Consider the following 26,670-nt stretch of genomic DNA (forward strand, 5'->3'; position numbering starts at 1 on the left):
TTGAATTATACGGTTATGCTCTGTACGGACGCCTTTCCTATTCAGGAATCAGTTGTCTCTTTGTTGTACTTCAGCTCTTATTGCAGATCTGAATCATTTTTTTTGCTTTTTGGAGCTTGAGCTAGCAAGGCGCAGCGGCAGAGCTTCGTGAAATGCCGCAAGAATGTGGGGCTGTTAGGTGATAGGTGATAATGCCGCTATCATGATCACGTGCTCCCTATATATAGTTCGGATATCGGTTGGCTGGTCCACACACAACAACATGTTTGTTCCATGAGAAACAGCAGCTGATTAGGGTTAGGGTTTGGCAGATCCGGAGATCGCATCACTTATCGATGACGTAATGGCCAACATGTGATCGGCATGCAACGGAAGTAGTCCGGATGCTGATTGGCTGCTTCGGATGCCTGTCTCTGCCTGCCATATCCAGCAAACAAGCGCCAAGACTGGGCAACAAAAGAGAACGTCGATGACTAAGCAGTAGGGTCTGGTTTACTTCTAGGGAGGCTCAACCAAGATTTGTATCTCTCAAGCGATTTGTCCATTTGTCCATTTGTCCATTTGTCCAGTTCTCCTTGCGGCTGCTCTTTGTTCCAAGCGCTGACTGCTGCTGGAGTGCGTTCGCGTATATACCAGCATTTAGCCTCCGAGTAAACCGTCTGTCGCTGCTTGGGAATCGTTGATTATTCGCCGCAGGTCGAGATCTAGTTTTTCGACAGCACGGACAATTATGTCACGCTGCCGGGTTTCGAGATCATCCTGGCCCCAATTCTCTCCTTCCCTCAACCTCCGCTTTTTCGTTCTTCAACATATTTCCCATATGCAGGGAATATATTCGTTGGACTAGCAGAAGAAATACCCCCGTTCCGCCCATTTACCTCCATCGTTGTGGTGCCCTCCATGTGGCAGTACTCTTCCATTCCTTATCCGCCTTCCAGGGCTGGATATTGGTCCCCTGTAACTTCCACTCTGAATTGGTGTGAAGAGGTGCGTTGAATTCATTTCCAGTGTCGCAAGAGTCTGGCAAGCGTGGCAATGTTAATGCGGAAAGAAAAAAACAATTTCGCCCCTTGTTAGGACTACTATGCGAGCGTCTACTTCGCTGAATTCATAAACTCCCTCACGAACTTTATGTTTCTCTGTCTAGGGGTTAAAGGTCTTTTGAGCTGTAGAAAGAATGGCCACGATTCGATCTTCCACATTTCCTTTTTGGGGTACTTCATTGTCGGCGTTGGAAGTTTCCTGTTCCACTCTACCTTAAAATGTGCGTCCAGTGGGATTATATCGCCCTATTTATAATGCTTTTCCATATCTATGGGATAACCCAACTAATAGCAAAAATATCAGACCCGATGCAACTCGTCGACGAGCTCTCCATGATATACACGACCTGCCTAGTCTGCTACGCCACATTTTCATTCTCCAAATCGACCAAAAGCCGCATATTCCTAGGCCTTTCCCTTCTTGGCCTAGCCCTCTCCATAACCTTCTACTATCACTACATCCAAAACCCGGTCTTCCACCAAAATTCTTACGCCCTGCTAACTGTGATCGTTCTCCTTCGCAGCATTTGGGTAATGGAAACCACATTACGCCCGTCAAGCCGCAATAAGGGCCAGGAATTCCGCCCAAAACGCCAGATATACGAAGATGAGCGGGATTTGAAGATCCTGAATACCATGTGGATCATGGTAGCGTACGGCCTAGTCTCATTCCTGGGCGGCTTTGCGATCTGGAATTTGGATACCATGTTCTGTTCTCGGTTGCGCGGCTGGCGGAGGGAGATTGGGCTGCCATGGGGGATTTTGCTGGAGGGGCATGGCTGGTGGTATGTAATTTACCTTACCCTAATCTCTTTTCTTTCCTAGAGACTTGCCGTGATATCACCAATCACCCGGAATATTCACCTATTAACAAGCGAAAACAGGCATCTCATGACGGGCATTGGCGCATACGTTTATATTGTCTGGGGCATCTGGCTACGCCACTGCCTCAACGGACGCCAGGATGAATACCGCCTCGTCTGGCCTCATTTCTATAGCTTTCCGGACATCGTTCGCGTCTCCAATTCTGACAAAACCAATGGTTCGTCGACTAAGTTGGTGACATCCTGTGAATCTCGTCAAAATGGGGTGTCGGAGAACATACATTAGATACCTCTGGTATTAAATATTTCTGGTATTAGATATTTCTGATTCCCTTTTTGGTTTCTTCCTTCCTCTCTCGCATTCCCCAGGTTTTTGGTTACCCATAGTTATAGATATGTGAAGGAAGAAAAAAGGGCAACACTTCACCTTGGCTTACCGCTAAGCCTACACGCTATAGCCATGTGTATGCTTGCTTTAATTGTACTGTTAGTATGTTAGACAGGAGGCGCGGTTGGCATATTTTGGGTTAGCGGTGCACTTCACTTTGGAATGGGTGTCTTCTCCTTCTAACCCCTTCTAATGTAATCATTGATTTCTTTTTCTTTTACAGTGTATACTCTGTAATGAACATATATAGTGGGGTTTTACCAAAGCTTTGGTGAGGCAATTTCTAAGTCATGCACCTCTACATTTTGGCTGAGGATAAACAATTGCGCTAGATGAAGAGGGACATCGAGTGTAAGCCGTCTTCATAATAACGGCAGGATTCTATAAAACATAGTGCACATCCTTGACAGGTGTAAAATCCAAACAATGCGGCGATTGTATTGAAGTATACAGCATCTCCACAGAATATACCGTCTAGTAAACCCTGAAATCAGCAAAATCTACTTTAAAAAAGAGGCAGGCTTCACAAAACAGTGAAACACTAGCAAATAGGAAAAATCACCATTCTCGAGATGTTACAACAGATGTAAATCCCTGAAATGTATTCAAATAAAACAAACCGCCATCCAACACTCTCATAACTTCGCCCCGGCCTTGGACACTACAGCCAGCTTCCCCTTCCCCTTGGCCGGCGGCGTGATGTAGCTTTTCCACTTCTCATCAATCGTAATCTTTTCCACCCTGGACATCTTCTCCCACTTCCTCCTGAACCCATCCTCTTCCACCCTCCACCGCTCCATCTCCTTCCCAATCCAGCCAGCAGCATGATCAGCCGCCTCCCCTACCGCTTCCATCGGTATCAAATGCCCCACATCATTCAGCAAGACAGATTGGACACGGCCCTCCGCCACCCCGCCGCTCCCTCCCACACCAATGCCCGTTTGGTTAAGCTTATCCTGGCAGGACTGCGGCAGACACATGTCCGACTTGTCTGCGAAGATGTATAGGACGGATGGGCGGAGGTTAGGCAGCCGGTCGAAGGTCAGGGGCACTTCGGGCCTGTAAAATGGGTACCCTGCTGTGATGGCTGGGTGGAGGTCGGGATGCGTCATCCGGTTTACCGGATGGCTACTGGTTGGGTTGCCGTTGTAGTTGGGCCGGGAGAAGGTGAAGACTTCTTGGTGCAAGGTGGTGGTGAGGGTTACCGGTTTTGCGTTGCGGGTTGTTGTTGTTGTTGTTGAGGTTGATGATGATGGTGGTGGTGGGAGGGGGTGGAGGGCAGTGGGTAGTTCTCGAAACCCGTACTGGATCCAGAGGTCAAGGACACGAGGGTCCCAGGTTTGGTAGAATTTGCTTTTCCTTGCGGCATCTGCGGCGGCAGCGCGGGAGGGCCAGATGTCACGCCGGTAAGTGGAGGCGGCAGTTGTGGCTGGGACGTTGTTCGATTTCGTGTGGAGGGTATGTTCTTGGGGGGTTATTGCGAGACGGCTGACGACGGGATCCATAAGGATGAGGGAGGTGATGAGTCTCGCGTGCATTAGGGCAAGGTTGATTCTGAGTGAAAGGTTAGTGGAATTGAGGAGGCAGAGAGGGTAGGCTGCAGAGGCGACAAACAAGTTGTTCCCACCCATACTGTGGCCAATACCAAAGATCGGACGGGGCATTTCTGCCCGCTTCAAGTTGATGAAATGTAACAGGTCTCTGGGATGGTCAAACCATGAAGCTGTTATTCTATGGATTAGTTACTTTCCCCGGAGCCAGGCAGGCAATTCATGAAGCTAGATAAACCGGGCTCCGGGACATACGGTCATTGCCGAGAAGATTCTCATTCAATACTCCGCTCTTGCCCTGATGGGCCGCATCTGCAATCCAAATGCCTCTGATTCGGAAACTATGCTTCTTTGCTCGCGAATGCAACTCTTCCCAGAGCGGCTCGTATAGTTCCTGTCACGATCAGCAGTTAGTCAAGAGCGATTTTATAGACATAGCAGAATGACGAGATGCTCTCAAACACGCGGACGTAGAAGGCTATGCAAATAACTGGGATGGGCACACAAACCTTCGGGAAGCCATTTGCATGCGCACCAATAATGGTTATATCCCCTGGCTTCGGGTTGGGGTTGTTGATCGGGACATACTGCTTGACGGATAGATAAAGGGTTCCTTCTTGCTCCGTATCAATGGCCCCCGGATACTCCCTGATATATTGACAGGGAGACACATGCTCAATTACATTAAAGGGTCCAGATATCATCTTCCAAGTTGGGTGGACAGATGAGCGTCTAGATCTAGATATCAAGAGACGTTATGAATAACAGGAGATTTGACCCGCAACGCTGGGCCATTATAACATATCACTGAGAGCTCTGCGACGATCTGACAGTTATTTAGTCAACCAACTAACCGATACAGGGCCGATTGCCTCTGCCGAGGCTCTCGAAAAGGCAGAACGACTTCAGAGGCTATTAGCCTGTGCGCAAATATTCGGGAAAACCTGTGATAAGAGGGACCTTATGACGCTGATGGGGAGACCATCTCTATTTCTTTTTCGTCTGTTTGTGATATTTCTCAGTGTTGTGGTCATTTCATTTCTCTGCATGAAATTATGCACTAGTATTTCGTGTTTTTATCCTCTCCAAAATGTCACGTGCAACATTGCCTGATAAAAGTACGAGTCGTTTTCCATTCATCATTAAATAAATAAATAAAATAAAATATTTACAATCCCAATGCCCTGAGAATCTCCTTCCCTACTCCGGAGGCACTGGCTGGATTCTGCCCTGTAATCAGAGGAGCGCCAGTGGCAGCCACCCTGGAAACAACAATCTTCTCTGCCCAGGGCTCATCAGCCTTGACATATCCGCCATTCGACACTTTATTCAGCTCGGTCTCTAGTTTAAAGGGCATGTACTGTGCCATCTTGACTGCTGCCTCTTCCGTGTTAGAGAATCCCGTCACCTTGGCATCTGCGATGAGAGGTTTTCCACCAGCAGTTGCTTTCAGGAGAACAGCTGGTCCATGGCACACGGCGGTTACGGGCTTCTTAAGTTCCGCAAATTGCTGGATCAGCGCCAGGGAGTCTTTGTCATTATGGAGATCGAACATTGCTGATAGATTATTGAAAAGAGCGTAAATTAGCTATGGATCGAGGATCAAACCTCGGAGGGAACTGGAAGGGGAACGGGAAGCTTACGCCCATGACCGCCGACGTAAAAGATGGCATCGAAATCTCCGGCCTTGACTTCGGAGAGCTTGACGGTATTACTCCAAACAGCCTCCTTTTCCTTCGCAAATGAGGAAGCGACTGGATCATTGGCGAATGCCGTAACGGACCCAGGATCTAGCGGAGCGACACCCCCTTTGGGCGAGGCAATCACTAATTCAACTTTGTCCTTGAGAATTTCGTAGGGGTGGGCAAACTCTGGCTGTTAAAGAGGGTCAGAATTGATGCGATTCTCAGCTAGAGATGCAATCAGCAGAAAGCCAGCCATACCAAGTACCAGCCAGTGGGGTTGCCAGTCGCTGGGATCTTGTCCTGAGACGTGAGAACGATGAGAACTTTCGGGGCCATTTTGGAATATGTTCGTCAAGGCTTGTTGTGGTCTTGATGCACAGGGAAATGTTTGGAAGTCAAATAATCAAGTTGTGGGATGAATCTTTGGGTCTAGATGCCAGTTATATAGGATTTTCCCTATTGTGAACCAGGTGCTAGAGTAGGACGGAATGCAACAACTCCAAATATGGTCCAGTTTAAATCCGGATATACAGGCAAGTGGGCAGGAATTAAGATCTTATTCCCTGACTAGTTCTCTCAGCTGCCGTGTAATTAATAATTGTTTTCGATCCGCGAAGCTTTCTGTGTCCTTGTCCTTCAATATATGTGGGCGCACTCCGAGACTCCGGTTAATGCCGTGATGACGTAGGGGTGTTGTCAACCTTAAAAATACAAGGTAGTGTTGTCGAGAGTGGCACTGTTGCTCTAGGACATTTCTACCAGGATTCTTGCATTCTCTGCGCATATGGACCATCCAGTTGTTCGGTCAAACCCAACAGGGGAGTCAGTGGCTCATCCACACCAATTAACCAGCGTTTCTATCCCTCTAAAATTTTCATTCTTCATGCTCCCCCGGGGATAAAGCCGCCAATCCTAACCCTTATCCATATTCTAACTTACCTGGATTTAGTTGCAAGGTGATTAAAGGTGTTGAGTGTGTATGCGTTCTAAAAGCGATCTTGAAGCCGAACGCGGCCGCTGAGATTGAAATTTAACGTGTTGCCACACCGTCGACACACTTCATATCTTCAAATCTTCATAAAGAGTGGAGCTAAAGACGACAGAATAATACACCTAACTCATGTTTGACAGATAACAGACGAATGGGAGTTGCTCCAGTGAGCGAGCGTTTAAAGCTGGATGATTCTCCAGCTAACTGGTTTATGAAATTAGCTTGGATTACTCTCACGAAGTTCAGCCTAACCCTCTGCTCCACCCGGTTAGCTTGATATCAATTCACTGATGCTTGGGAGATATCTGAGAATGAAATTATTAGGGGAATATTGGAACAGCTTCGAGGTTTCAGATGGAGGCGGCCATGGAGGGCGTTTCTTAGATGGTAACTAGATAGTTGCCCCAACAACTATGATGATTAATGCTCCGGTCAAGAAATAATGCCCTCTACTCCCGATACGAAGTAATTCCTCTCTCCTCTCTGGATCCAGCTCAGATGGACAAGGAACCACATGGAGACACAGGCTTTTGTGGTTTGAACATTGATAGACTTGCGTCTCGGAATCCTTGAAGATCCGGAGATTCGCCCAAGGTCGGTTCAGGGGTGGCACAGCACGTGATTCGGCGTCATCCCCAGGCAGTAGAAAATCGCGTAAACAACCATCTGCGAAGAGTCCAAGTGTTAAGTTGCGTGCAACCCCCCAACATCTACTCCACATATGCCTTCATTATATATCCACAGCTACAGACCTGTTACCTGGGTGAAGTAGTGTAATATGGAGGACGGCCAAGCACAAGGCGAACAGCGATTATTCTCTCAATGCAGAATTTGTATTGTCTGCTCCCGCACAGTGGATGCTGACAATGATGCCCAGGTACGGCCGGATGCTCCATCCATCTTCCGCCTCAACGCAAGGCCGTTAACATTGCTTAGCTAGCAGCTGCCATCCAAAGCCTGGGAGGCACAGTTACCCTTCATCGATTGCCTGCCTCATTACCTCCAGCCCACGAGTTTACACATATTGTGTCTTCCACCATCGACTTCCCCGGTCACGATGCGGTTTGCGACGCGCTGATACCCGTGGTTAAACCTCAATGGGTGCATGCATCAATCTCGAAGAATAAGCTCGTAAACCCTAGACAATATAATCCCGACCCAAGACTTTTCTTGAATGATGTTGTCGTCGCCTGTGCCGATATTCCAGAGGGTGATAAGGATGCCATTATTGGTGGAGTTCTGGCAATGGGGGGTTTATATAGCTCCAAAATCACACGTACCACGACGCATCTAGTGGCCCTAACCTTGAACTCTGACAAATGCACAGGCCTTTTAAGCAGAGGCTTGAATATCAAAATAGTCTTACCCCATTGGTATATGATTTTTTCTTTCGCCCTGTAGTATACATCGAACTGCTTGGCCGCGATCTCTAACTTTTAAACTGTAGGTTTGATGATTGCTTAAAACTGGGGAAGAGAATCGACGAGCGCCCCTACTTGTTACCAGATCCGGAGATCCTTCGCGTGCGTCATAATGCTCCCGTGCGAGTCACTGAAAATAAGAATATTGTTGGTGCGTCATCATCCGAGCCGAAGTCCTTGTCTCCCGAAAGACTGTATGAGGAAGTTCGGAGCGATTTAAACGTTTTCGAGGGCAAGACTGTAATGTTATCGCGAGATTTGCAGATTGCGTCACGCCTTCATGAGTGTTTGGAAGAGCTGATACAAAAGGGCGGCGGCTCCGTTACAGACGATGTTCAGAATACTGACCTATTCATTTGTCGATATCGCGAGGGGGAGGAGTACATAACGGCTTCAAGGCTAGGCAAGGATGTTGGAAATCTATCTTGGCTTTTCCATCTCATCACGCACAATTCATGGATGTCTCCATTACGGCGGCTACTCCACTACCCTCTTTCCAGACATGGGATCCCAGGGTTTAAAGGCTTCAAAATCAGTTTGTCAAATTACGCTGGTGAAGCACGGATATATCTCGAAAATTTAATCGCGGCCAGTGGTGCTGAATGTACGAAAACACTAAAACAAGACAATACCCACCTCATCACAGCACATGGAACCAGTGAGAAATGCACCGCCGCTAGGGAGTGGAATATCCATGTTGTAAACCACCTCTGGCTTGAAGGGAGCTATGCCAAATGGCAGCTCCAAACCGTCACTGACCCACGCTTCACACATTTCCCGCACCGGACCAACCTGGGAGAAATCGTCGGTCAGACTAAAATCGACCGCTTCGCCGTCGAAGAGCACTTCTTCCCCGCGGAAACTGCTGTTTCTTATTGGAAAGTCCCTTCCGCAGCTATGCGCTCGAAGACTAACAATCTGCCGGCTAGTAACAACACAAATACACCAAATTCAGGTGGAAGAAAACCCACTCATCCTGCTCCAACCAAAATAACGCCCAAAGTGCCCAAATCAAACAAATCATTAAACAAACCTAGAGACTCACATCTTCAAACCCCACAGGCTCCGAAGTTCGTTGCAGAGGGAAAGGAAAATGCCACTCCGTCCACAACGGGAAGCAGAAAATCCAAAGATATAGCTACTGCTAGGCTACATGAAATTGCCCCTGACATTGCCCTTTACGAAAAGGAAAAGAAACGCGTGGGTGGGGTTGTCTACGGTGGTCGAAGGAAGAGTGACCTGAACGAGAAAAGCTCATCTCGGAAGAGATCGATGGAACGGGAAGATGAAGTAGACATCGAGGGGGCAAGTGAGGTTAGAAAACGGAAGCAGACACAAGTACCCATTGTCATGCATCTTCTCCTCACGGGTTATCGGAAATGGATTGGAGATTTAAAAAAGGAGGAAGCAGATAGGGTTTGTGGTTTCCATTCTGTGCTCTTTGAATCTCTTGAATAAGCTAACACTCCAAATCGCATAGCGTCAACTACGGAATCTAGGCATCCACGTCGTCCAAGACGCCAGAAAATGTACTCATTTGGCGGCCCCTTGCATCTTACGAACTCATAAATTCGTCAATGCCATCGCCTATGCTCCCATGATCCTCAGAACCGATTTTATAGACGCATGTCTCGAACAGAACCAATTATTGAGCACGAATGATTTTCTGCTGCATGATCCCAATTCGGAGGAGAAATACGGCCTCTCGTTAGAGAAAGCCAGGAATAATGCGATAGAAAACAAAAACCATCTGTTAGGCGGCAGGATTATATACTGTGTGGAAACCATCCCTGGGGGATTTGACGCATTTAAATCCATTATCGAAAGCAACGGGGGCCAGTGTTTAATGTTCCGTGGCCGATCGGGCATCACGCTACCAAATCAGCGTCGAAGCAGTGACGTAATTAGAGAGAATGACGGGGCGCCACATATGGATGAGATATATCTCATCAGCGGCACTGAGAAAAGCCATGTGAGGTTATGGCCTAAGTTCAGGAATATGGTATGGAATGCCAAAAAAATACCCAAAATTGTTCGTCCTGACTGGCTTTTGATTATTGCCATGGCGCAGGAGTGGCGGACGAATGCTTCTCTGGAATTGAAAGAGGAGGACGCACAGATGGCTGACGCTTAGCGTGTCGTGGCATGTTAACGTTGAATACAGCCCAATACACATTCACTGTACACTTCTCTGTATACGTTCATATCCATGACTTTCTCCGGTGTAATTGGCGTTTATTTCCGGGGGTGGTTTGTACGGGACAGTATTTAGTAGATCAATTTCGTTGAGCGTTCTTATCTTCCGATGTGTGGTATATAGGTTTTCTGTTTTGATTTTGGCTCCCTTAACTCGTCAACTTCCCTCCCGTTGTGGTCATGCTGATTAGTGATCCTGATCGCATGTTTAGATTTTTCTAACACAGTCCAACTGCTTACTTGGGGCATAATGAATACTGAGCGCAGAAGCCAATTTTGCGCTCGAAGTTAGTTCCAGTTTCTTAGAAGAACTTAACGCCTTGTTGATCTTCGCTGCCAAATACTTGGGCTTTACCCCTCTTGACCAAGATATTCAAAGACTTTAATAAAACGTCGGTATCCATGCCGTGGAATTCTGGAGTATTACCGTTAAATAAGCATACTAACTCTTGTGGCTCAGGGGAAGGGGGAGGGGGAGGGAGAGGGGGAGGAGGGTGTAAGTTTAAAAGCAAAATAACCAACCTTGTGAAATGGTGGCTTCGCCCTCCACCAACTCATATAGCGTAAGGACGGTATTTTTCTGCCCGGTGTCCTCAACCTAGAAGTTATACCAGGCGGTTAGCAAACGAGAAAAATATATAATCGCAAACCCATACTCCCTCTCCCCAAACAAAAGTCAAAAATAAGCAAGGCATACCCAATCAGCCAAAACCCCAGCCCACTCTTCCGGCGTCCTCCACCAAATCCACGCTACCCCCTTCCCCCCTAAGTCTCCGCCGACCCACTCTGCCCTACGCCCGTCTCCCTCCCCACGAACCATCCAATCAACAATTGTCCTTGCATCTGCCAGACTGAGCCGCTTGCGCAGCTTTTCGTTGTAGAAAAGTGGAGAGTCAATGGCATCAATGAGAGAGAGACGGTAGACGCGGTGATGGCGGCACCAGGCTTGGATTAGCGCTGACCATTTTTGGAATTGTGAGAGGCGGGTTGTGGTGTTTGGTTGAAGGGTGAAGAATGGCGGGAAGGAATAGGTTGGGGGAAATTTGAAGGGGCCCGGTGCTGTTGCTGGAGACGTGGATGCTGGTGCGGAGGCGGATACGGAAGCGGATATGGATGGAGAGGGAGAGGGAGAGGGAGAGGGAGAGGGAGAGGGAGAGGGTGAGAGTTGATTTGGGGTTAAGCCGTGGGTTGGGGTGGAGTTTGTGAGCATTCCGCTGGAGGGAGGAGGAGTGGATGACGGTGTCATGTTCAATCTTGCTGGTTTTGGGAGATTCTATATGGGGGTTGAACTTCGTTTTTAAAGCTAGATTATAAAGCAAAATGGATTTAATGCAGATGTCGTATCGAGGTGTTTGGCAGTCATATGTATCGTACGGAGAATATCTTATCGGCATCAAATGTTCACTTCTGATATTTCCCCGTCGCGATCCAGGATCGGCCGATCAGATAAGATAGAGATCACAGGTCATCCACGTGACATTGGGCGGGACTTAAAGTATTAACCAACCATTGACAAAAATAACTATAGGAATAACAATATATTATTGTCAGACGGGATACAATGTCCGCGCCCAATTGATACAATTTCTGGGTATTTTGGGAAAAGACGTCTATATATTTCGAGGCAACAGATACAATTTTGGATTTCCCCGTGAAAAACAAAACTTATTCTAGGCTTCTCCGCTGCCTGCACAGTCGTCCGATCCTGGCTGGATCCTTGTCTACGGGCCCCAAAGAGAACGAATACGGCTTGCGGAATTAATACAAAGATAGCACATAATAGCAGGAATAAAGTTGAAATGTTATATACGTTTCCCCGAAAACGCCAGAAGCGCAGCGAGTACCGCAGAACCCAACAGCAGCAAATTGAGAGCGGAGCAGTCCCTCTTCCCCAGAAAAGGCTATACCGACAGCGAGCTCATGCGAACCCGTTTTCTGACCATCGGTTGTCATAGTAAGAGTTCCACTGAGGCTTGTCTGATGCGATAAACAATAAGGAATAGTAAAGAAGCTAATATATGTGCCTAAACCAACCAGTCCCATCAGTCCAGCGCACATGGATTGGTCAACACATTTTCCCGCCTACATAGACCCAAATCCGGAGAACGTGAACCTTAGTGGTGGACGACTTTTAACAAAAGATGTCGAAATAGCAGATATTGGATGTGGATTTGGAGGGCTATTGGTCGCTCTGGCACCATTGCTGCCGGATACTCTGATGGTTGGTGAGTTATCCTGTTTCTAAATAAACAAAATGACAACGTTTTGATCTAACAATTGATCTAACAATCTTCATGTAGGCATGGAGCTCCGCGCCCAAGTCCTTGAATATGTAACAGATCGCATCCGCGCTCTGCGTGCACAGCGTTCTGCATCACCCCTACCAACACCTGACACCTCATCCACGCCTCCAGCAAAAGCCCTCGCTGAGTCCTCGCAGATGGCAGCTAGCGCATCTTTTCCTTCGCAATCACAAGAACAATCACATTCTCCAGCTCCACCAGCACTATCCTGTGCGAGTGCCACATACCAAAATATCTCCGCCATCCGTTCTAACACTATGAAATTCCTCCCAAACTTCTTCGCGCATCACCAATTATCCTCCATCTTCATCTGCTTCCCAGATCCGCACTTCAAAACCCGCAAACACAAGGCGCGAATCGTATCCGTTTCGTTGAATGCTGAGTATGCATATGTTCTCCGGCCTGGTGGGAAGTTATATACCATCACTGATGTGGAGGAGTTGCATCGGTGGATAGTCAACCATTTTGAGGGTGTAGACGGAGGGGGAGATAGAGAAGAAAAGGCAGACGAAGAGGCCGGAGATGGAGGGGCAAATACCGTAAAAGAACTGTTTGAGAGAGTAGGGGATGAGGAGCTGGAACAGGATCCGTGTGTTAAGGTTATGATGGAGGAGACGGAGGAGGGGAAGAAAGTCACAAGAAATAAGGGACACAAGTATGTGGCTGTTTGGAGAAGAAAGGAAGATCCGCAATGGCCTTGCTGACTGCTTTTCGTTATATATGATTTTGTGGTTAAAGAAATTCTTGGGATAAGCTTTTAAATGAAGCGATGCATATAGAATGCTCAAATTTAAGGTCGTATTACCGGCAAATGGAACTAAATTTCAGATCCCAAGTTAGAAAAATTCGTTTCCAATTTTGCAAGTGGAGTGAAGACGAAAATAAGGAACCGAAAAATGAAATCCCCATTTATCACACTATTCATAGGTGAACTTCCTCGAAACAGTTAAGCAGCAAATGGAAAATTTCCCAAATTGAAAATACAAATTGAAGCACTAATTTTCTAGATAACGAGTTCGAAAACATGGCCTTGAAATAGCGGAAGATAAGGCGACGAGGTCTGAATCCCCAAAATTAGACCCAGTAAAAATGAACCATTGATAGACACAAAACAGCGTAACATGCTTTCCACTCAAAACATTCAATAAGGATCGTGTATATAAGATGCACGAAAAACACTCGGAAACACAAGACAGCAAATATCCAATAGCAATGCTCGATGTAACAATTCATCACATTCATCCAGGGAATGTCCGAGAATCTGTATCAGTTTTTGGATTACTCGAAGCCACAGATTCCATATTGGGACTGTAGACCGTAGTGCACGCTGCATGTGTTCAAAAATCAAGGAAATTCGTTTCCGGTAATGTCGCGACAAAAACACGCCCTTTGCCCCCAGGACTCTTCAGGGAGTTCACAACGGGCTATCGTCACGATATTGAATCGAAAAGAATTAACCCTTCAACCTTCGTCCCTCACAAGCCTCGCAAACAGCAGTCTCGACAGGTCCACCAATCTGACGACCTTTCCTGGTATATTTTGTTTCCCCCTGCCTAACGAAAAAGCGCCCTTCAGGCCCAAAGCTACCACTGCACTCACTGCACACAAAACACTTCTCATGCCACTGGCCACCCAGAGCAGTAACCACAACATCATCGAGCACTGAGAGCTTACATCCCTGACAGCGGGACGCAGTCCGTTTAGAATGGCAACTAATGCACCAGGCGTACCCAGCTTTCTCCACAAAGGGGGTGGTCGAGGTGAATGGATCGCCACATTCGGCGCAGAAAAAGTGGCCAACATGCCATTCCGCCCCGCATGCGATGACGACTTCGCCTTCAATTGGTGTCTTGCAGCTTTTGCACCGCGGGCTGAAAAGCTCGTGGAAATCTAGGTGACAGTAAAATCGTTTGCCACTGGCTTCTTCATCGCTAGAGTCCGCGTTCGCGAGTCTTTCCGCTCTTTTGTCTTCGGGTTCCTGGTAAAAGGCGACGCACTCAAGTGCGGTTTGGCAATGGTGGCATGATAAACATTCGGGGTGGAAGCGCGATCCACACGCTGTTACTATACGTCCAGCTATGGGTAGTCTGCACGAGTCACACGAGGCGGCTGGAACGCCCGCTCGTGCATAAGGAGTATACCAACGATTTGTTGTTGAACCTCTCGAATTTCTGACGCCACGCTTTTTATTTTGGCTTGAGTCCGGGCTGGGTAGTGGTCGGGTGCTTTTCTCAGCAGCCTTCATCTCAGATATTGTTGGGGGTGTGGATGCTGAAATGGTTCCTGCGGCTGAAGCATCTCCAGAGTCTTCAGTAACCGGAAATGCAGGCTCTTCGGGAACATTAATGGTTGGTATCACGGTAGTGGATGCTGGAGGGGTAACGTCCACCACAGCGGGTTCTCGCGTAGATCTTCCTCCAAGACTGCTCCGTGGCGTGTCTCTAGGCGAATTTCTCCGTGATTTATCTCTCCAACATGGATCAAAGCTCACAATTGGGCGACCAGGACGATCACTAACAACCGTTGGCATGGGTAATTTAGCGCTGCGATCCTTCAGTCGCATACTTGTGGCCGCACGAATGTCGTTGCCACGTATTTCTATACCATTTTTAGTTGGAGGGGCGTCGTCAGCGTCTTTGCTACAGACGGGAGGTGGTGAAGGTGAGGGGTTCTCTCTGTAGAGAGGATTCCTCGACTGGGATGGAGGATTCTTATGAATGTCGAAAGGACAGAACTTCTTTTGAGAAGAAACTATATTGGATCTTCCTGGGAATGGTCGAGCACCGAGAGGCAACGAATTTCGAGTCTTGATTTTTAAAGATGAGCTAGATACTTCAGGTTGCGTGTTTTGACCCTGGTTTTCGGAACTGTCATCCTGCGGCTCCTCGTATATAAGATCTTCTGGATTTCGGAAAATGCCCTTAGCTGAATCATTGCTGGCAATTCTCGTTGTTCGCGGCCTCGTGTTCCTTCCGATAACTGTGCGTTGAGAGTCGGAATCTTCAGAGGGCAGAGAAAAATTAACCTTAGATTTTGTCCGCAAAGTCCCTCTGTTGGTGACCAGATTAGTTGCATTATCCTCCGGAACTTCGACAATTTTCGGTGGAACATGAGATCTTGTGAGGGTGCCACGTCTTTGGAATTCAGGACTTTCTCTACCGGTATTGCTGTCGTTTGAGCTATCTGACGCAGATCGAAGGGTTCCCGGCCCTCTAACACCTGAACTTTGTTCCCCAGAAGCCCCCAGACTCTTGCTTCTTGCATGTGCACCCTTCTCCAGATGCTGACGAAATTGGTTGGTGGCATATAGGTCTGGATTTCGATATGGGGCTGTTGGATTAAGCTTGGGAAATCCGGAAGTCTGGTGGCTCAGCACCAACTGTGTGGCCTCGTCCTGAGCCGCAGCATGCAATCGTTTTTCCTCATCTTGAAAATCCATCTCTTCCAGAGCTTGCCGTAAGGAGCGAGCTTCTTCCCTTTCGATCCACCTCTGATCCCGTTCTCTATATGTTCCTGTCTTTGACACCAGGGTTGGGTTTGGAGTGAAACTTCTTGATATATCATACGATGACGATGGTGCGTCTTCGTCCACCAATTGTCCGACTGATTCGCTTTCGACAGAGAGACCTGGGTTAGTCCTATGGTGAGATAGAGCGCTTGCTGAGCGATTGTAGGTTTCTCCGGATGCAAGGCGAGGGCTTTCTAAATCCGCGTTTATAGATAGTGCTGACGACGCACGTGGTGGCATATCGCTTCTTAACCCCCGGGTCGATGACACATAATTCGTCGGCAATGGTCGAGATCCATTGGGTCGGGGAGGCCTATTTGTTCGAAGGTCATTCAGGTACGTTGCTACGAGGACAGAAGTATTAGTTACTAATAGGGGATGTATATGGCTCTTCGACAGAAGAACAAACACCAAGCATAGCAGTGAAACCTGCGAAACTCGAACTGATCCCTTCCCAGTAACTGTCGTGAACCGGTAAATTCATGCAAACAAAAGGGCTTTACCCACCAATCTGTTCCTTGTTCATATAACTTGGGCCCGGAGGAGATATCTTCCGGGTCCCAGTCTTCGACCTTGCAGAGTGTATCATTGATGTTGATGTCATTTACTCAAGGGGGCTCCAAACAGGATGAGCTTAAATTGCCAGCCAAGAAAACAATACGGTCTTGTGTATACGTTGGCGGTTGATATATATAAAATATACAAAAAGATATTCTTTGTTGCTGGATGTTTATGTAGATCGAGGGGAACAGACAAGATATCGATGAGCATGCGGGTTAATAATAATGCTTATTGTTGATGTTCTGGAAAGAGGAGTGCAAGAGATTTTATCATCAACTCAGGAGAAGATTATATTTATATATAACTCCCCATCTTCGGGCTGTCTCGCCTTGTCCCATCCACCAACGCTAAGTCTGTTACATGTCTCTCGCTCTCTTCGGCTTCAATATTTCTTCTTCCGGGCATCGCGTCAACAAACGCCATGTCATCGTGTCACGTGACCCGTCGCGATGACAACGCGGCAACAAACTGCCACGTGACTGACTGGGAGGCTGAATCCGCATCGGAACTACACAATAATTTACGATCAGGAAGATCCCGACCCTTGGAGGTGAGGTTCCAATTTACAAGTCCTTAACCTTCTAATATAGTGGCAGCCCATGACCCTTGAACAACGAGGTATAGCTATGCCTTGGAGCTTCCATCAGTTAGTTAGTTACATTTAACTTATCCGGAAACTATGCCGGAGACAAGTCTTACCTAGGCAGTTAATGATGCCTCTGACCCAGCGCTCCATGGCCCCCATCTGCCTCAAATTCCCCCGCAATTCGGGGTGTCGGCACCAGAAAAGCCTTTCCATAAGTCCGAGAAGCCAGAATCCTGGTACTCTATACTCACCACGACTGGTTGCAGTAAGCCGGGGACGACATCAATACCCCCACATCGCGGCAAAACATTAGTCAAGTTTTGACCACATTTTCCCACGGCTAAGGGAAACAGCACTGCAGCCGCTTCAATGAGATCCACATTTGTTGTAGATATTCTCTTTTGTCCCTTTTATCTGTTGCGCGCTGTCAATCCAGAGCGAGAGTGAGGATACTAGGTTATTCAAGGATCTCCGGAACTATTTTCCTTGAAAGTTCAATCGAAGGGATATATATAAATTTGTCATAACTAATATATTTCCCATCCAAATATTTATGAAACTTCCCTGCTTTCTCCTTGCATGGTTTTTGCTGGCGAAAAATTCCCCCTTCACGTCAGACTCTCCGGTAAAATTCCATACAGACGGTCGAACTCTTATAGGGTGTTTTGGAATCAATATTGATACGTCGGCCATGTATCGATAAGTCATGACCAACAATCGTTCAAACGACATTGAGGTTGAGGCTGGGTTTGACTCACATCAGACCCCCGTGGAGCTATCGGCCAGGCAGGGCAGACCTCCAGAAGAAAAGGTTCCGGAGAGTGATATAACCCAACAGTCTGACGAGGGAATAGACGATAAACCGCCGGACGATGCACCACCAGATGGTGGATATGGATGGGTTTGTGTGGCGTGCTCAGCATGGATCAATGGGAACACATGGGGTTTGAACAGTGTAAGTTTTGATCCTGATCAATATTCCGCCCTCCCGATACCTGTGTTCTTTATGGCTTTGCCGGTAAAATAATAAACAACTGGCTCATAGGCTTCCCTGCTACCCCTAAGCTAGTCATACGCTGTCTTTCTATCTTATTATCTATCCCATGATATTTTCCCCGATGCCAGTGATCTCACCTACGCTTTTACCGGCGGCCTAAGCATGTCATGCTGTCTATTGGTAGCCCCTCTGGTAACGCATCTAGTGCATCTCTTCGGAAACAAACCCATTCTTAATGTTGGAGTCGTACTCCAAACAATCTCGTTCATCGGGGCTTCGTTTGCCACCAAGCAATGGCAACTTTTTCTAAGCCAAGGGGTCTGTTTCGGCTTCGGCATGGGTTTGCTATTCATTGGCTCCGTGGGCATTACGTCTCAATGGTTTCTCCGCAAGAGAAGCATTGCAACTTCCATCTCGGCTGCCGGCTCAGGTATTGGTGGCTTAATCTATTCTTTGGCGACGGGATCAATGATATCGCGATTGGGGCTTGGCTGGACATTCCGTATCCTTGGCCTCATCACATTTGTCGTCAATCTCATCGCGGCCAATTTAATAAAAGACCGAAACAAAGCTACTGGGTCCCAATACAAAGCATTTCATTTCCCCCTGCTTAAACGGCCCGAATTCCTCCTCTTACAAGGATGGGGCATTTTCAGCTTACTAGGATACGTTGTGGTACTCTTCAGCCTCCCCAACTTTGCGCTATCGATTGGACTCACTGCACGTCAGGGTAGCATCGTAGGTGCTCTTCTCAATCTTGGTCAGGGGCTGGGACGTCCGGTCATCGGTTTACTCAGTGATCGCTATGGCCGGCTCAACATGGCCACCATCCTCTCAATTTTCTGCGGTGTCTTCTGCTTAGCCGTCTGGACCCCCACCCAAAGCATGGGTCTTTTATGTTTCTTCGCCATCGTCGCGGGAACCGTGGCAGGGACATTCTGGACCACTATCGTTCCTGTGTGTGCTGAAGTGGTCGGTCTCCAACAGCTCCCCAGCGCATTAAGCATCACCTGGGTTCTAATGGTTCCCCCCACGACTGTTTCGGAACCAATAGCAGTTCTCGTGAAGGACAACTCGAAGAAGAACCGCGCCTATTTGTATGCGCAGCTATTTGCGGGACTTGCATATATTGTCGGGGCATTGTGTTTGTGGGTCGTACGCGCTTGGAAAGTTGGCGATAACGAAGTTGCTGCGGAAAGAAAGGCTGTTGCTGATGCCGCGATTGCTGCGAGGACGATGAAGATTGGTGGAGATTCGGGCTTCCTCACGTCAGCTCCAGTTGACACCACTTGCGTGCCTGAGGAAAATATACACCCGTCGAACCAACCCGCAGCAGCGCCGCCAGTAACGTGTACAGATCCTATTGCTACAGCGACCAGACCAAGCATATGGAACCCAGTTGTGCTTCTCCGCAGTCTGCTTACTTGGGATATCATATGACGATTCTTACTGATGATGAGAGGACTCCATGCAACAAGAACGTTGGCATATCGGATCTTAGAAAAGATTTATTGATTTCTCACTGTTCATTTTGCATTTTTGAGATATCATAGATAGTACGAGCTTTGCTTTTACATCAACATCTGAATCACACATGTACATTCATATGTTAGAATTTATAAAGTGTACTTTTTGAAAAGAGCTCCTGTATATTTGTTGAGGGAAACGTGATCGAACGTACCAGAGTGCACACATTCACCTTGTGGATGAAAAAGCTGCTACCTATCAAGAAATTCCTACTTTGCATTTATGTTTAAAAGATTTAGAATTGTAGTCCATGATCCTGTGCATATTGTGTGTACTCTTTGCTTCCTATAACATAATGAGCCTTCCTTTGGTTTCTAAGTCAAAAAGGATTCTATTTATATATATCACTCCCAGTGACCCAATCTAAATCAAACCAGGCCCAAAATCAATACTCTCACTCTCCTCTTTCCAGCACCGCGGCCCCCTTCCTCCTTCACAGAGCTAACATTAACCTTAACTCTATCAAACAAGTTGACCACCACACTCTTCTTCGTATCCCCACCAGTTCCATTCTCCCCTTCCTTTTCCCAAACCTTTAATGAATAATCCTCTACATGAAATTCACTCTCCCGCCTTGCCGCAACGTGTTTCCCATCCCCTTGGGTACTTCCGGGAATAATGAAATCTTCTAACCTCACAACACCCTCAATGCCAAATCGTGGCACGAAAACAACTACACCGTTATCGAAAACACGCATGACATATCCTTCCTCATCTACTCCCGCATTCGTACCCTTGCCCTCCCCAAGTTTAGACGCCTCTTGTTCCCCACGCGCCTTGAGCGCCTGCCCGACATAGTATTCAATGCTTGCACGACCAGCAAACTGTGCGTTACGGTGGCGATAGTTGATATTCTTGCAAATATCTTCCAGCCGACCCCTGGTAGCTAGACCTTCTGCGGCAGAGGCACCAGGTCCTTCGTAGCCTATCGCGGCAGCTAATTGACGGTGGACGACCAAATCCGCGTATCGCCGAATGGGAGAAGTGAAATGGGTGTAAATTGGTGAGGCAAGGCCGTAGTGGCGAAATTCAGATTCCGCGTGGGCTCCTGCACAGAAATATTCAGCTGAAGTCATGCATCTAGTCGCTAGGATACGAATAAGAGTGTTGAAGAAAGGGTTGGCAGGGTCGACACAGTGGTCAAGAGAAGTTGCTAGAGCAAGAGAGCTGGATACATCAAGGGTCATATTGCGCTTTTTAGAGAGTTGGGCAATTAATTCTTCGAAATTTGAAGGTGGTGGAGTAGCGTGGCGTCGAAGCATGGCGGTTTGGGGGAATGCCTTGAAAATTTTGGAAGCCACAGTGATGTTTGCGAGAAGCATAAATTCCTCGACTAAGCTGTTGGTTTCTAACAGGGCTTTGGTTTTAACGTCTGTCACAGGATCAGATAGTTCCGAATCGGTTTCAATGCGGACTTCCGGAGACGCTAAGTTAAGTGCTCCTGCATCCATTCGCTTTTGTTTGAGCAATTTCGACAGCTTCAAAAGCGTTCTCATGCTCTCTGTTAATTCGTCAGTTTTCGATATGTCATCGATGCGTAACTGGGCCTGTTCGTAACTGAAAGCTTCCCTAGAGAAGATGACAGACTTGGTACAGGTTGACGATACGACCTCGGCGGAAGGTGTCATTTCCCAGATAGTTGAGAAGGCATAGCGTTGAACATGTGGCTTTAAAGAACATAGGTCCGTTCCCAGAAGCATAGGTAACATATCGATACGTTTATCCACAAGATATACCGTTGTGCCTCTCATGCTAGCTTCGGTATCCATAGGTGTATTTGGCTTCACGAAATGGGACACATCGGCAATATGGACACCGACTTCAATATTTCCATTAGGCAGAGGGCGAGCATGGAGAGCATCATCGATATCCTGACAGCCCGGAGGGTCAATACTACAGACAAGTAACTCCCGTAAGTCTTTGCGATCATGCCATCCAGGATCATCCATATTTTGTGGAACCTTCCAGTTATGACCTTCTGGAGGAAGGCAGTCAAGCACAATCTGCGGGAACGGTCTATATTGAACATCGTACTCGAGAAGTAGCGCTTCAGTTTCGGCTCCTTTGGTTTCCAATTCTCCCAGAGACCGTACAAAATGGCCCGTTGGGTACCTAGAATCGCGATCCCAGGCATCAACCGTAACTAGGATTCTTTGGCCAAAGAGTTCCTGTGCTTGTCTTGTTCGTATCCGAATTTTGGGTATTCGCTTATCCATGGGAATGACAAACACAGTTTGCTGTCGCCTTCCAGACTTAGCCTGAGCCGCTGTCGATATCTTGTCGATATTTCCCACATACTGGCGCCAATTCCTTTTTACTATCCCAACCACCCGAGCTGTTGGTTGAGGTCGACCCTCTGTAGTCTTTACGTGCGCTTTGCGAACCTCCACCTGTAGGGCTTTCTCCTTTTCCGTCACCACGGCTTCCTTCTCCTCATATTCGGCATTTTCATCTTTGGTGACTGTTTCCTCATCCACGATTTTTGTCGATGGAGCCTTCCACTGGTCCTTTGGAAGAACCTCCACCACTACTATATCGCCTGATATAGCTCGATTACTGTTATCTCGACCAAGAATGAGGAGAGATTTATCAAAAGCTGCTACCTGTACTGATCCCTCGAGATAATTATAGGGGGAAACATTGAAAACTCCCTGGTGCAGAGTTCCAGCGCGAAGACCAGTCATCATCTTAGATATAGAGTAATACTCAGGGTAAAACAGTTGGCCCCTGGTTGCCCTGGAACTGTGCGCAGACTTAGCTTCGTTGATCATGTCAAGCAGTCTATTGGAATCCTCAAGGCCAGAAACATAATCAGATAACGACATGGCCGTAACTCCCTCCTGTTCTCCTTTACGAAGATTATCCTTATCGTCGGTTATGACAACTATATCTGGGGCAGTCTGCTCTATATTGCTTCTCTTCACCGCATTGCGAAGATGTTCCTCATACCATTTTGCTGCTGTTCGAACGGCCCGATCATTTCGATCGTTAATGCTTTCCACAGCTCTTCTCTTGACATGGGTCTCTAATCGGAATTCATTGAAAAATAGGTAATACCGTTTTTCCTCGCTCCGAATTAGGGAAATCAGTCGGTTATATAGAGCTAGAGACTGGTTCTTCAACTCCTCCAGCACTGTCTGCAAAATAATCACATCGTAAAAAGAACCTGTCTGTTCGAAAAGGTCCATGCCATTAAGAAGCGCATTCGTATCTGGCATTATGTAATGGCCTCGGGGAAATGATTTCGTGCCAGCGGGCCGCTCAGATAGCACAAACGGAGTTACTTCACCCATAAGTTAGCATCGATAAATAACTGATTGCGCAAGTAGATTTCTAACCATTTCCATTGGCGTCAGTTGGTGCGTATGACAAGCACACAGAACATAGCTTCGAGGAGCATGGTATGTCTTGTCGTAGGTATAGTTCCCGTACAATCTTCTGGGCCTTCCCGCTTTTAGTTGACCTGACGAAGATTTTGCTCGAGACATTGGCGGCGAGCGGGTTTGAAGAGTGACCCCTCTTTAAACTTTTCATCCTGGAATTGTAATAGAGCCTATAGGGTTCGTAGAATATTCTCAAATTGCGACCCGGTCCAGGTGGTTCGGGGCGACAAACCAGGACTGAGTTGCGTGAGAGCAACGTTCCTGGACGAGCGCGATGTGGTCAACAAAGGCGATTTCTACTTTATTATTAGCATTTCTGTATACTATAATTGGCAGATGGCATATCGAAAAAATGAGTAGTTATGTTGACAAGTCAGTTCAATTCCAGTTATAATGATATCGAAGATAGAGATGCTGGTGTAGTCTCATTACAGTCCACTTTTCCTAAACAAGTATTAAATTTTTTTACTTGGAAGTTTCCCGCTGCGGCTATTCACACACGTGATTAACTAACTATTCGTACCGGTGGTTTTTCGCCGACTTGCGCCAATATCAACCGTTAGTTGGTTTTACTTCATATTCTAATCCTAAATGAATTCAACATCAGATAGGAAGTGGATATTTACTGCTTGATAATACCCTTATAGATATATGCACATATGCACATAATAATGATGTGAATACCGGATCGTGAAAATGGCAATTGCAGTATGTTTAATCCGTGCCATGTCAGTGGAGGGTTTTACTAAGTCAAGTCACAAAGGCAATCGGCCAACTATGCTCGACAGCGAGCATGGCACACAACTTGTCTCAATGTCAAATACTTGTTAAAAAGGCTGTTGAGGCCGGCGCAAAGGTGATTGCCAATGTTTAGCCTAAATAAGCCCAAGAATTACCCGATGCGACACAGAAGCTTTTCCACCCCTAACCAGAGTGATTGGGGTATTGGAAGCCAACTACGCTTGGTTCTAACCTAATATACTACAAGCACAATTAGGCGCTTTTCCTTCCTGAAGCATCAGATTACATAGCCACATCGCCGTCAGAAACCGTCTCGCTCGCTCAGCCTGTACAGCGGAGCGCATTCGTTCTCGGTCTGCAGAAAGAAGCTCGGGAATCCAAAATACCAATCAATGTGGGAATTCATGAGCCAGCCCAAGGGGGTGAGAAGGTGAAGAATACGTTGATATGGATTGACGAAGTTGGGGAAATTACGCAACGGTATCAAAAATTACATCTGTTTGATGTTGACATCAAGGATGGCCCTGTATTGAAAGAGAGCAAGTCCGTGAACCTATGCTTTGCAATACACAGGATATGTTCGAATTTTACTTCGTTTACTTCTTGGTATTTCGGAGATATACTGCTTTCATATTTGCTAACGAGCACATGAAACAGGAGTGTCGAAAAAGGGATGGGAATTCTACCTCCATTTTTCACACCAGTTGGCCGTGTTGGCCTCAGCATCTGCTTCGATGTATGTTCTGCGTAAATATATATGATTCTTCCCCTCTTAGCTTTTTGCCCGTACCAGGCCCAACCAGGAACCGTTTAGTAATCATCCCCATACATACAGCTCCGCTTCCCAGAAGTCAGTCTATCCCTCAGGCGACAAAGTGCACAGATAATAACCTACCCATCCGCATTCACCGTGCCTACGGGTCAAGCACACTGGGAACCCCTTCTCCGAGCACGGGCAATTGAGACACAATCATATGTCATTGCGGCCGCCCAAGCTGGGGTCCATAATTCGAAGAGGGTTAGCTACGGACATTCCATGATCGTCAATCCGTGGGGAGAGGTGGTTGCTGAGCTTGGGGATGGGAGCCTGTCACAAGAGCCGGAGATTGCAGTTGCCAATATTGATCTGGAACTTCTAGAAAAGGTGAGGAGGGAGATGCCACTTTTGAGAAGGATAGATGTCTATCCAGAATATTAGATATTTGTCATTGAGGTGGTATGAAGTGCTTCTGCTAATCAGGATGTGTGTTTCTATCGTTGGATGGATAGTGGTGGACCGACTGAGGATTGTCTGATTGAGAATTGACAGGTGGTGTTTTCGTATACAAGCACTTAAAAATGTATTCTCTAGACATTGTATATGAAGGTCGGTGTTTATAGAAGCAATAATTTTACATCACCATGGTATTTTCTAGAAGCTGGATAAAGATTCAGTTAATCCAGAAAATGCAGCTCAGGCCCCCTCCCCAAGCGACTTAAAACAGAAGATGGATAGCACCCCAATATAAATAAAAAAAAAAAAAAAATTAAGGGAAAACGATAAGAACAGAAAAGGCGCAGTGCCAGAAACATGCATCGTTAAGGACTAGCCTGAAAAATAAAAACAAACTCCACTCATTCCTCCGCATTCTTCACATTCTCATCCCATACTGAATCTGTGCGAACTGTCTGAAATTTATATGTGGGGCGGTAACTATATCCCTTCCCTTCCTTCCTTTCTTCTTTCTTTCTTTTCCTTCCCTCCCCCTCCCCCTCCTTTTTCTTTTTTACTGGCTTTTCACCATTTCTTGGAAGTTCTATGTACAGCGGAATTACAGTGTAGGTCAGGTAGATTATTGCTCTTTTGTCGCGTCGGGGTCTTCAAGGATGCCCTCCTTCTCTAGCCGTCTTCTGGCTTCCTCCAGGGCCCATGCTTGTATCCTAAGTGATGATCAAGAAAGTAACTGTTAGCCTTTCTAGCTACATTCACGTACAGCGGACATATCGATGTGGTCGTAAGAGTGGGAGATTGGTAAAGGGGAGAAGAGAACACGTACGATGTATCAGGTTTGAAACAATACACAACACCAGCAACAACCAAACTACCAACAAAGCCATAAGTCCATAGGCCTTCCCATCCTTCCTTGACGTATTTGTGCCCGGGTTTCACCCCCCAGAGCCATCCGGTTGGCGGATCGAAATGGTCACCATGGTCGCCACGGAGCGAGTTCTGCGTCGAGAACGCCTGACGATGCTGTGACAAACGGAGGATGCAGCGAGATCTCAGAGGAAGAGAAGGAGGCCGTGCGGGCATTCTGTGGTTGATTAGCTGCGGCTGTGCCGAGAGAGGATGGTCCCGGGAACCAATGTTAAATTAAGGGCCTTCGAGAGTGCAGGCAACGCGGATATGTCGCCAATGGCGGTAGACAGAGTTCAGAAGGGTCTGCCTATGTTGATAGCAAAGTATATGACTGCAGAAGACTAAACCACTGAGTGCTGCGGCAGAGATATATTGGGCGTTGAGTTGAAATTGATGCTGGTCAGTTGTCGGAATCCAAACCAGTTGGTGAGTAACTAAGTGGTCGGTATGTTTTCCACTTGGCGGCCGTGATTGGTCAGTTGGCGCTGTTAGGCGAAATTAGTTAGGCGCCGCTTGGTAAGACGCCTGTCAGCAGCATAGTTAAGCCTTCCAGGGGGCTCAAGCTAGAGATCTGCTACATCATGCAGAAGAGGTGAATATTTAAGTGTCTTTCTAAAGAACTGCGGTATACTATCCACAACATATACAGGTGGCGTTTAAAGTGTCGCGGGTCGTTGTTATGTTCATACTCCTCTATCACGACCACCGTTAGGAACACCTGTTCGACACCTGGAATAATAATTATTATTGTTCTCATTCTCCTTATTCGAGATGCAAATGTGAAAGCCTGTTTAAAAAAATGTAACAAAAGAAATACTGTATAACACAAATAATTATTTAGCTCACC

At 47.0% G+C, this 26,670-nt stretch overlaps 12 protein-coding genes across 12 annotated transcripts; 6 read left to right on the forward strand and 6 right to left on the reverse strand.

The window, feature by feature from the left end:
• Positions 1-1,262: 1,262 nt before the first annotated feature.
• PAAG_03104 (alkaline phytoceramidase) lies at positions 1,263-2,153 on the forward strand (the record flags this gene model as incomplete). Its single annotated transcript, XM_015844851.1, has 2 exons — positions 1,263-1,828; positions 1,928-2,153. 2 exons carry the CDS (start codon positions 1,263-1,265, stop codon positions 2,151-2,153), a joined length of 792 nt encoding a protein of 263 aa, XP_015702057.1.
• Positions 2,154-2,890: 737 nt separating this feature from the next.
• On the reverse strand, positions 2,891-4,509 carry PAAG_03105 (hypothetical protein; the record flags this gene model as incomplete). Its single annotated transcript, XM_015844852.1, has 3 exons — positions 2,891-3,978; positions 4,061-4,199; positions 4,315-4,509. The coding sequence occupies 3 exons, from the start codon at positions 4,507-4,509 to the stop codon at positions 2,891-2,893; spliced, it is 1,422 nt and encodes a 473-aa protein (XP_015702058.1).
• Positions 4,510-4,973: 464 nt separating this feature from the next.
• PAAG_03106 (ThiJ/PfpI family protein) lies at positions 4,974-5,826 on the reverse strand (the record flags this gene model as incomplete). The annotated part of the gene is made up of 3 exons (XM_002794515.2): positions 4,974-5,362; positions 5,449-5,680; positions 5,749-5,826. 3 exons carry the CDS (start codon positions 5,824-5,826, stop codon positions 4,974-4,976), a joined length of 699 nt encoding a protein of 232 aa, XP_002794561.1.
• A 1,433-nt stretch (positions 5,827-7,259) lies between these two features.
• Positions 7,260-10,036, forward strand: PAAG_03107 (BRCT domain-containing protein; the record flags this gene model as incomplete). The annotated part of the gene is made up of 4 exons (XM_015844853.1): positions 7,260-7,358; positions 7,418-7,854; positions 7,929-9,318; positions 9,383-10,036. The coding sequence occupies 4 exons, from the start codon at positions 7,260-7,262 to the stop codon at positions 10,034-10,036; spliced, it is 2,580 nt and encodes an 859-aa protein (XP_015702059.1).
• A 364-nt stretch (positions 10,037-10,400) lies between these two features.
• PAAG_03108 (vacuolar protein-sorting-associated protein) lies at positions 10,401-11,308 on the reverse strand (the record flags this gene model as incomplete). The annotated part of the gene is made up of 3 exons (XM_002794517.2): positions 10,401-10,513; positions 10,621-10,696; positions 10,796-11,308. The coding sequence occupies 3 exons, from the start codon at positions 11,306-11,308 to the stop codon at positions 10,401-10,403; spliced, it is 702 nt and encodes a 233-aa protein (XP_002794563.2).
• A 589-nt stretch (positions 11,309-11,897) lies between these two features.
• Positions 11,898-13,105, forward strand: PAAG_03109 (tRNA (guanine-N(7)-)-methyltransferase; the record flags this gene model as incomplete). Its single annotated transcript, XM_002794518.2, has 3 exons — positions 11,898-12,052; positions 12,136-12,323; positions 12,399-13,105. The coding sequence occupies 3 exons, from the start codon at positions 11,898-11,900 to the stop codon at positions 13,103-13,105; spliced, it is 1,050 nt and encodes a 349-aa protein (XP_002794564.2).
• A 749-nt stretch (positions 13,106-13,854) lies between these two features.
• PAAG_03110 (leupaxin) lies at positions 13,855-16,393 on the reverse strand (the record flags this gene model as incomplete). Its single annotated transcript, XM_002794519.2, has 2 exons — positions 13,855-16,253; positions 16,321-16,393. The coding sequence occupies 2 exons, from the start codon at positions 16,391-16,393 to the stop codon at positions 13,855-13,857; spliced, it is 2,472 nt and encodes an 823-aa protein (XP_002794565.2).
• A 498-nt stretch (positions 16,394-16,891) lies between these two features.
• Positions 16,892-17,380, forward strand: PAAG_03111 (hypothetical protein; the record flags this gene model as incomplete). The annotated part of the gene is made up of 3 exons (XM_002794520.1): positions 16,892-17,020; positions 17,067-17,088; positions 17,199-17,380. The coding sequence occupies 3 exons, from the start codon at positions 16,892-16,894 to the stop codon at positions 17,378-17,380; spliced, it is 333 nt and encodes a 110-aa protein (XP_002794566.1).
• A 382-nt stretch (positions 17,381-17,762) lies between these two features.
• PAAG_03112 (MFS transporter (Mch2)) lies at positions 17,763-19,493 on the forward strand (the record flags this gene model as incomplete). The annotated part of the gene is made up of 2 exons (XM_015844854.1): positions 17,763-18,011; positions 18,126-19,493. 2 exons carry the CDS (start codon positions 17,763-17,765, stop codon positions 19,491-19,493), a joined length of 1,617 nt encoding a protein of 538 aa, XP_015702060.1.
• A 455-nt stretch (positions 19,494-19,948) lies between these two features.
• Positions 19,949-23,306, reverse strand: PAAG_03113 (mitotic control protein dis3; the record flags this gene model as incomplete). Its single annotated transcript, XM_015844855.1, has 3 exons — positions 19,949-22,863; positions 22,919-23,224; positions 23,288-23,306. The coding sequence occupies 3 exons, from the start codon at positions 23,304-23,306 to the stop codon at positions 19,949-19,951; spliced, it is 3,240 nt and encodes a 1,079-aa protein (XP_015702061.1).
• A 450-nt stretch (positions 23,307-23,756) lies between these two features.
• PAAG_03114 (hydrolase) lies at positions 23,757-24,902 on the forward strand (the record flags this gene model as incomplete). The annotated part of the gene is made up of 4 exons (XM_002794523.2): positions 23,757-23,819; positions 23,961-24,247; positions 24,362-24,440; positions 24,540-24,902. The coding sequence occupies 4 exons, from the start codon at positions 23,757-23,759 to the stop codon at positions 24,900-24,902; spliced, it is 792 nt and encodes a 263-aa protein (XP_002794569.2).
• A 634-nt stretch (positions 24,903-25,536) lies between these two features.
• On the reverse strand, positions 25,537-25,997 carry PAAG_03115 (NADH:ubiquinone oxidoreductase 11.6kD subunit; the record flags this gene model as incomplete). Its single annotated transcript, XM_002794524.1, has 2 exons — positions 25,537-25,624; positions 25,741-25,997. 2 exons carry the CDS (start codon positions 25,995-25,997, stop codon positions 25,537-25,539), a joined length of 345 nt encoding a protein of 114 aa, XP_002794570.1.
• Between the last annotated feature and the right edge of the window lie 673 nt (positions 25,998-26,670).

This window comes from Paracoccidioides lutzii, assembly GCF_000150705.2.
Source record: "Paracoccidioides lutzii Pb01 unplaced genomic scaffold supercont2.8, whole genome shotgun sequence".
NCBI lineage: Eukaryota > Fungi > Ascomycota > Eurotiomycetes > Onygenales > Ajellomycetaceae > Paracoccidioides > Paracoccidioides lutzii.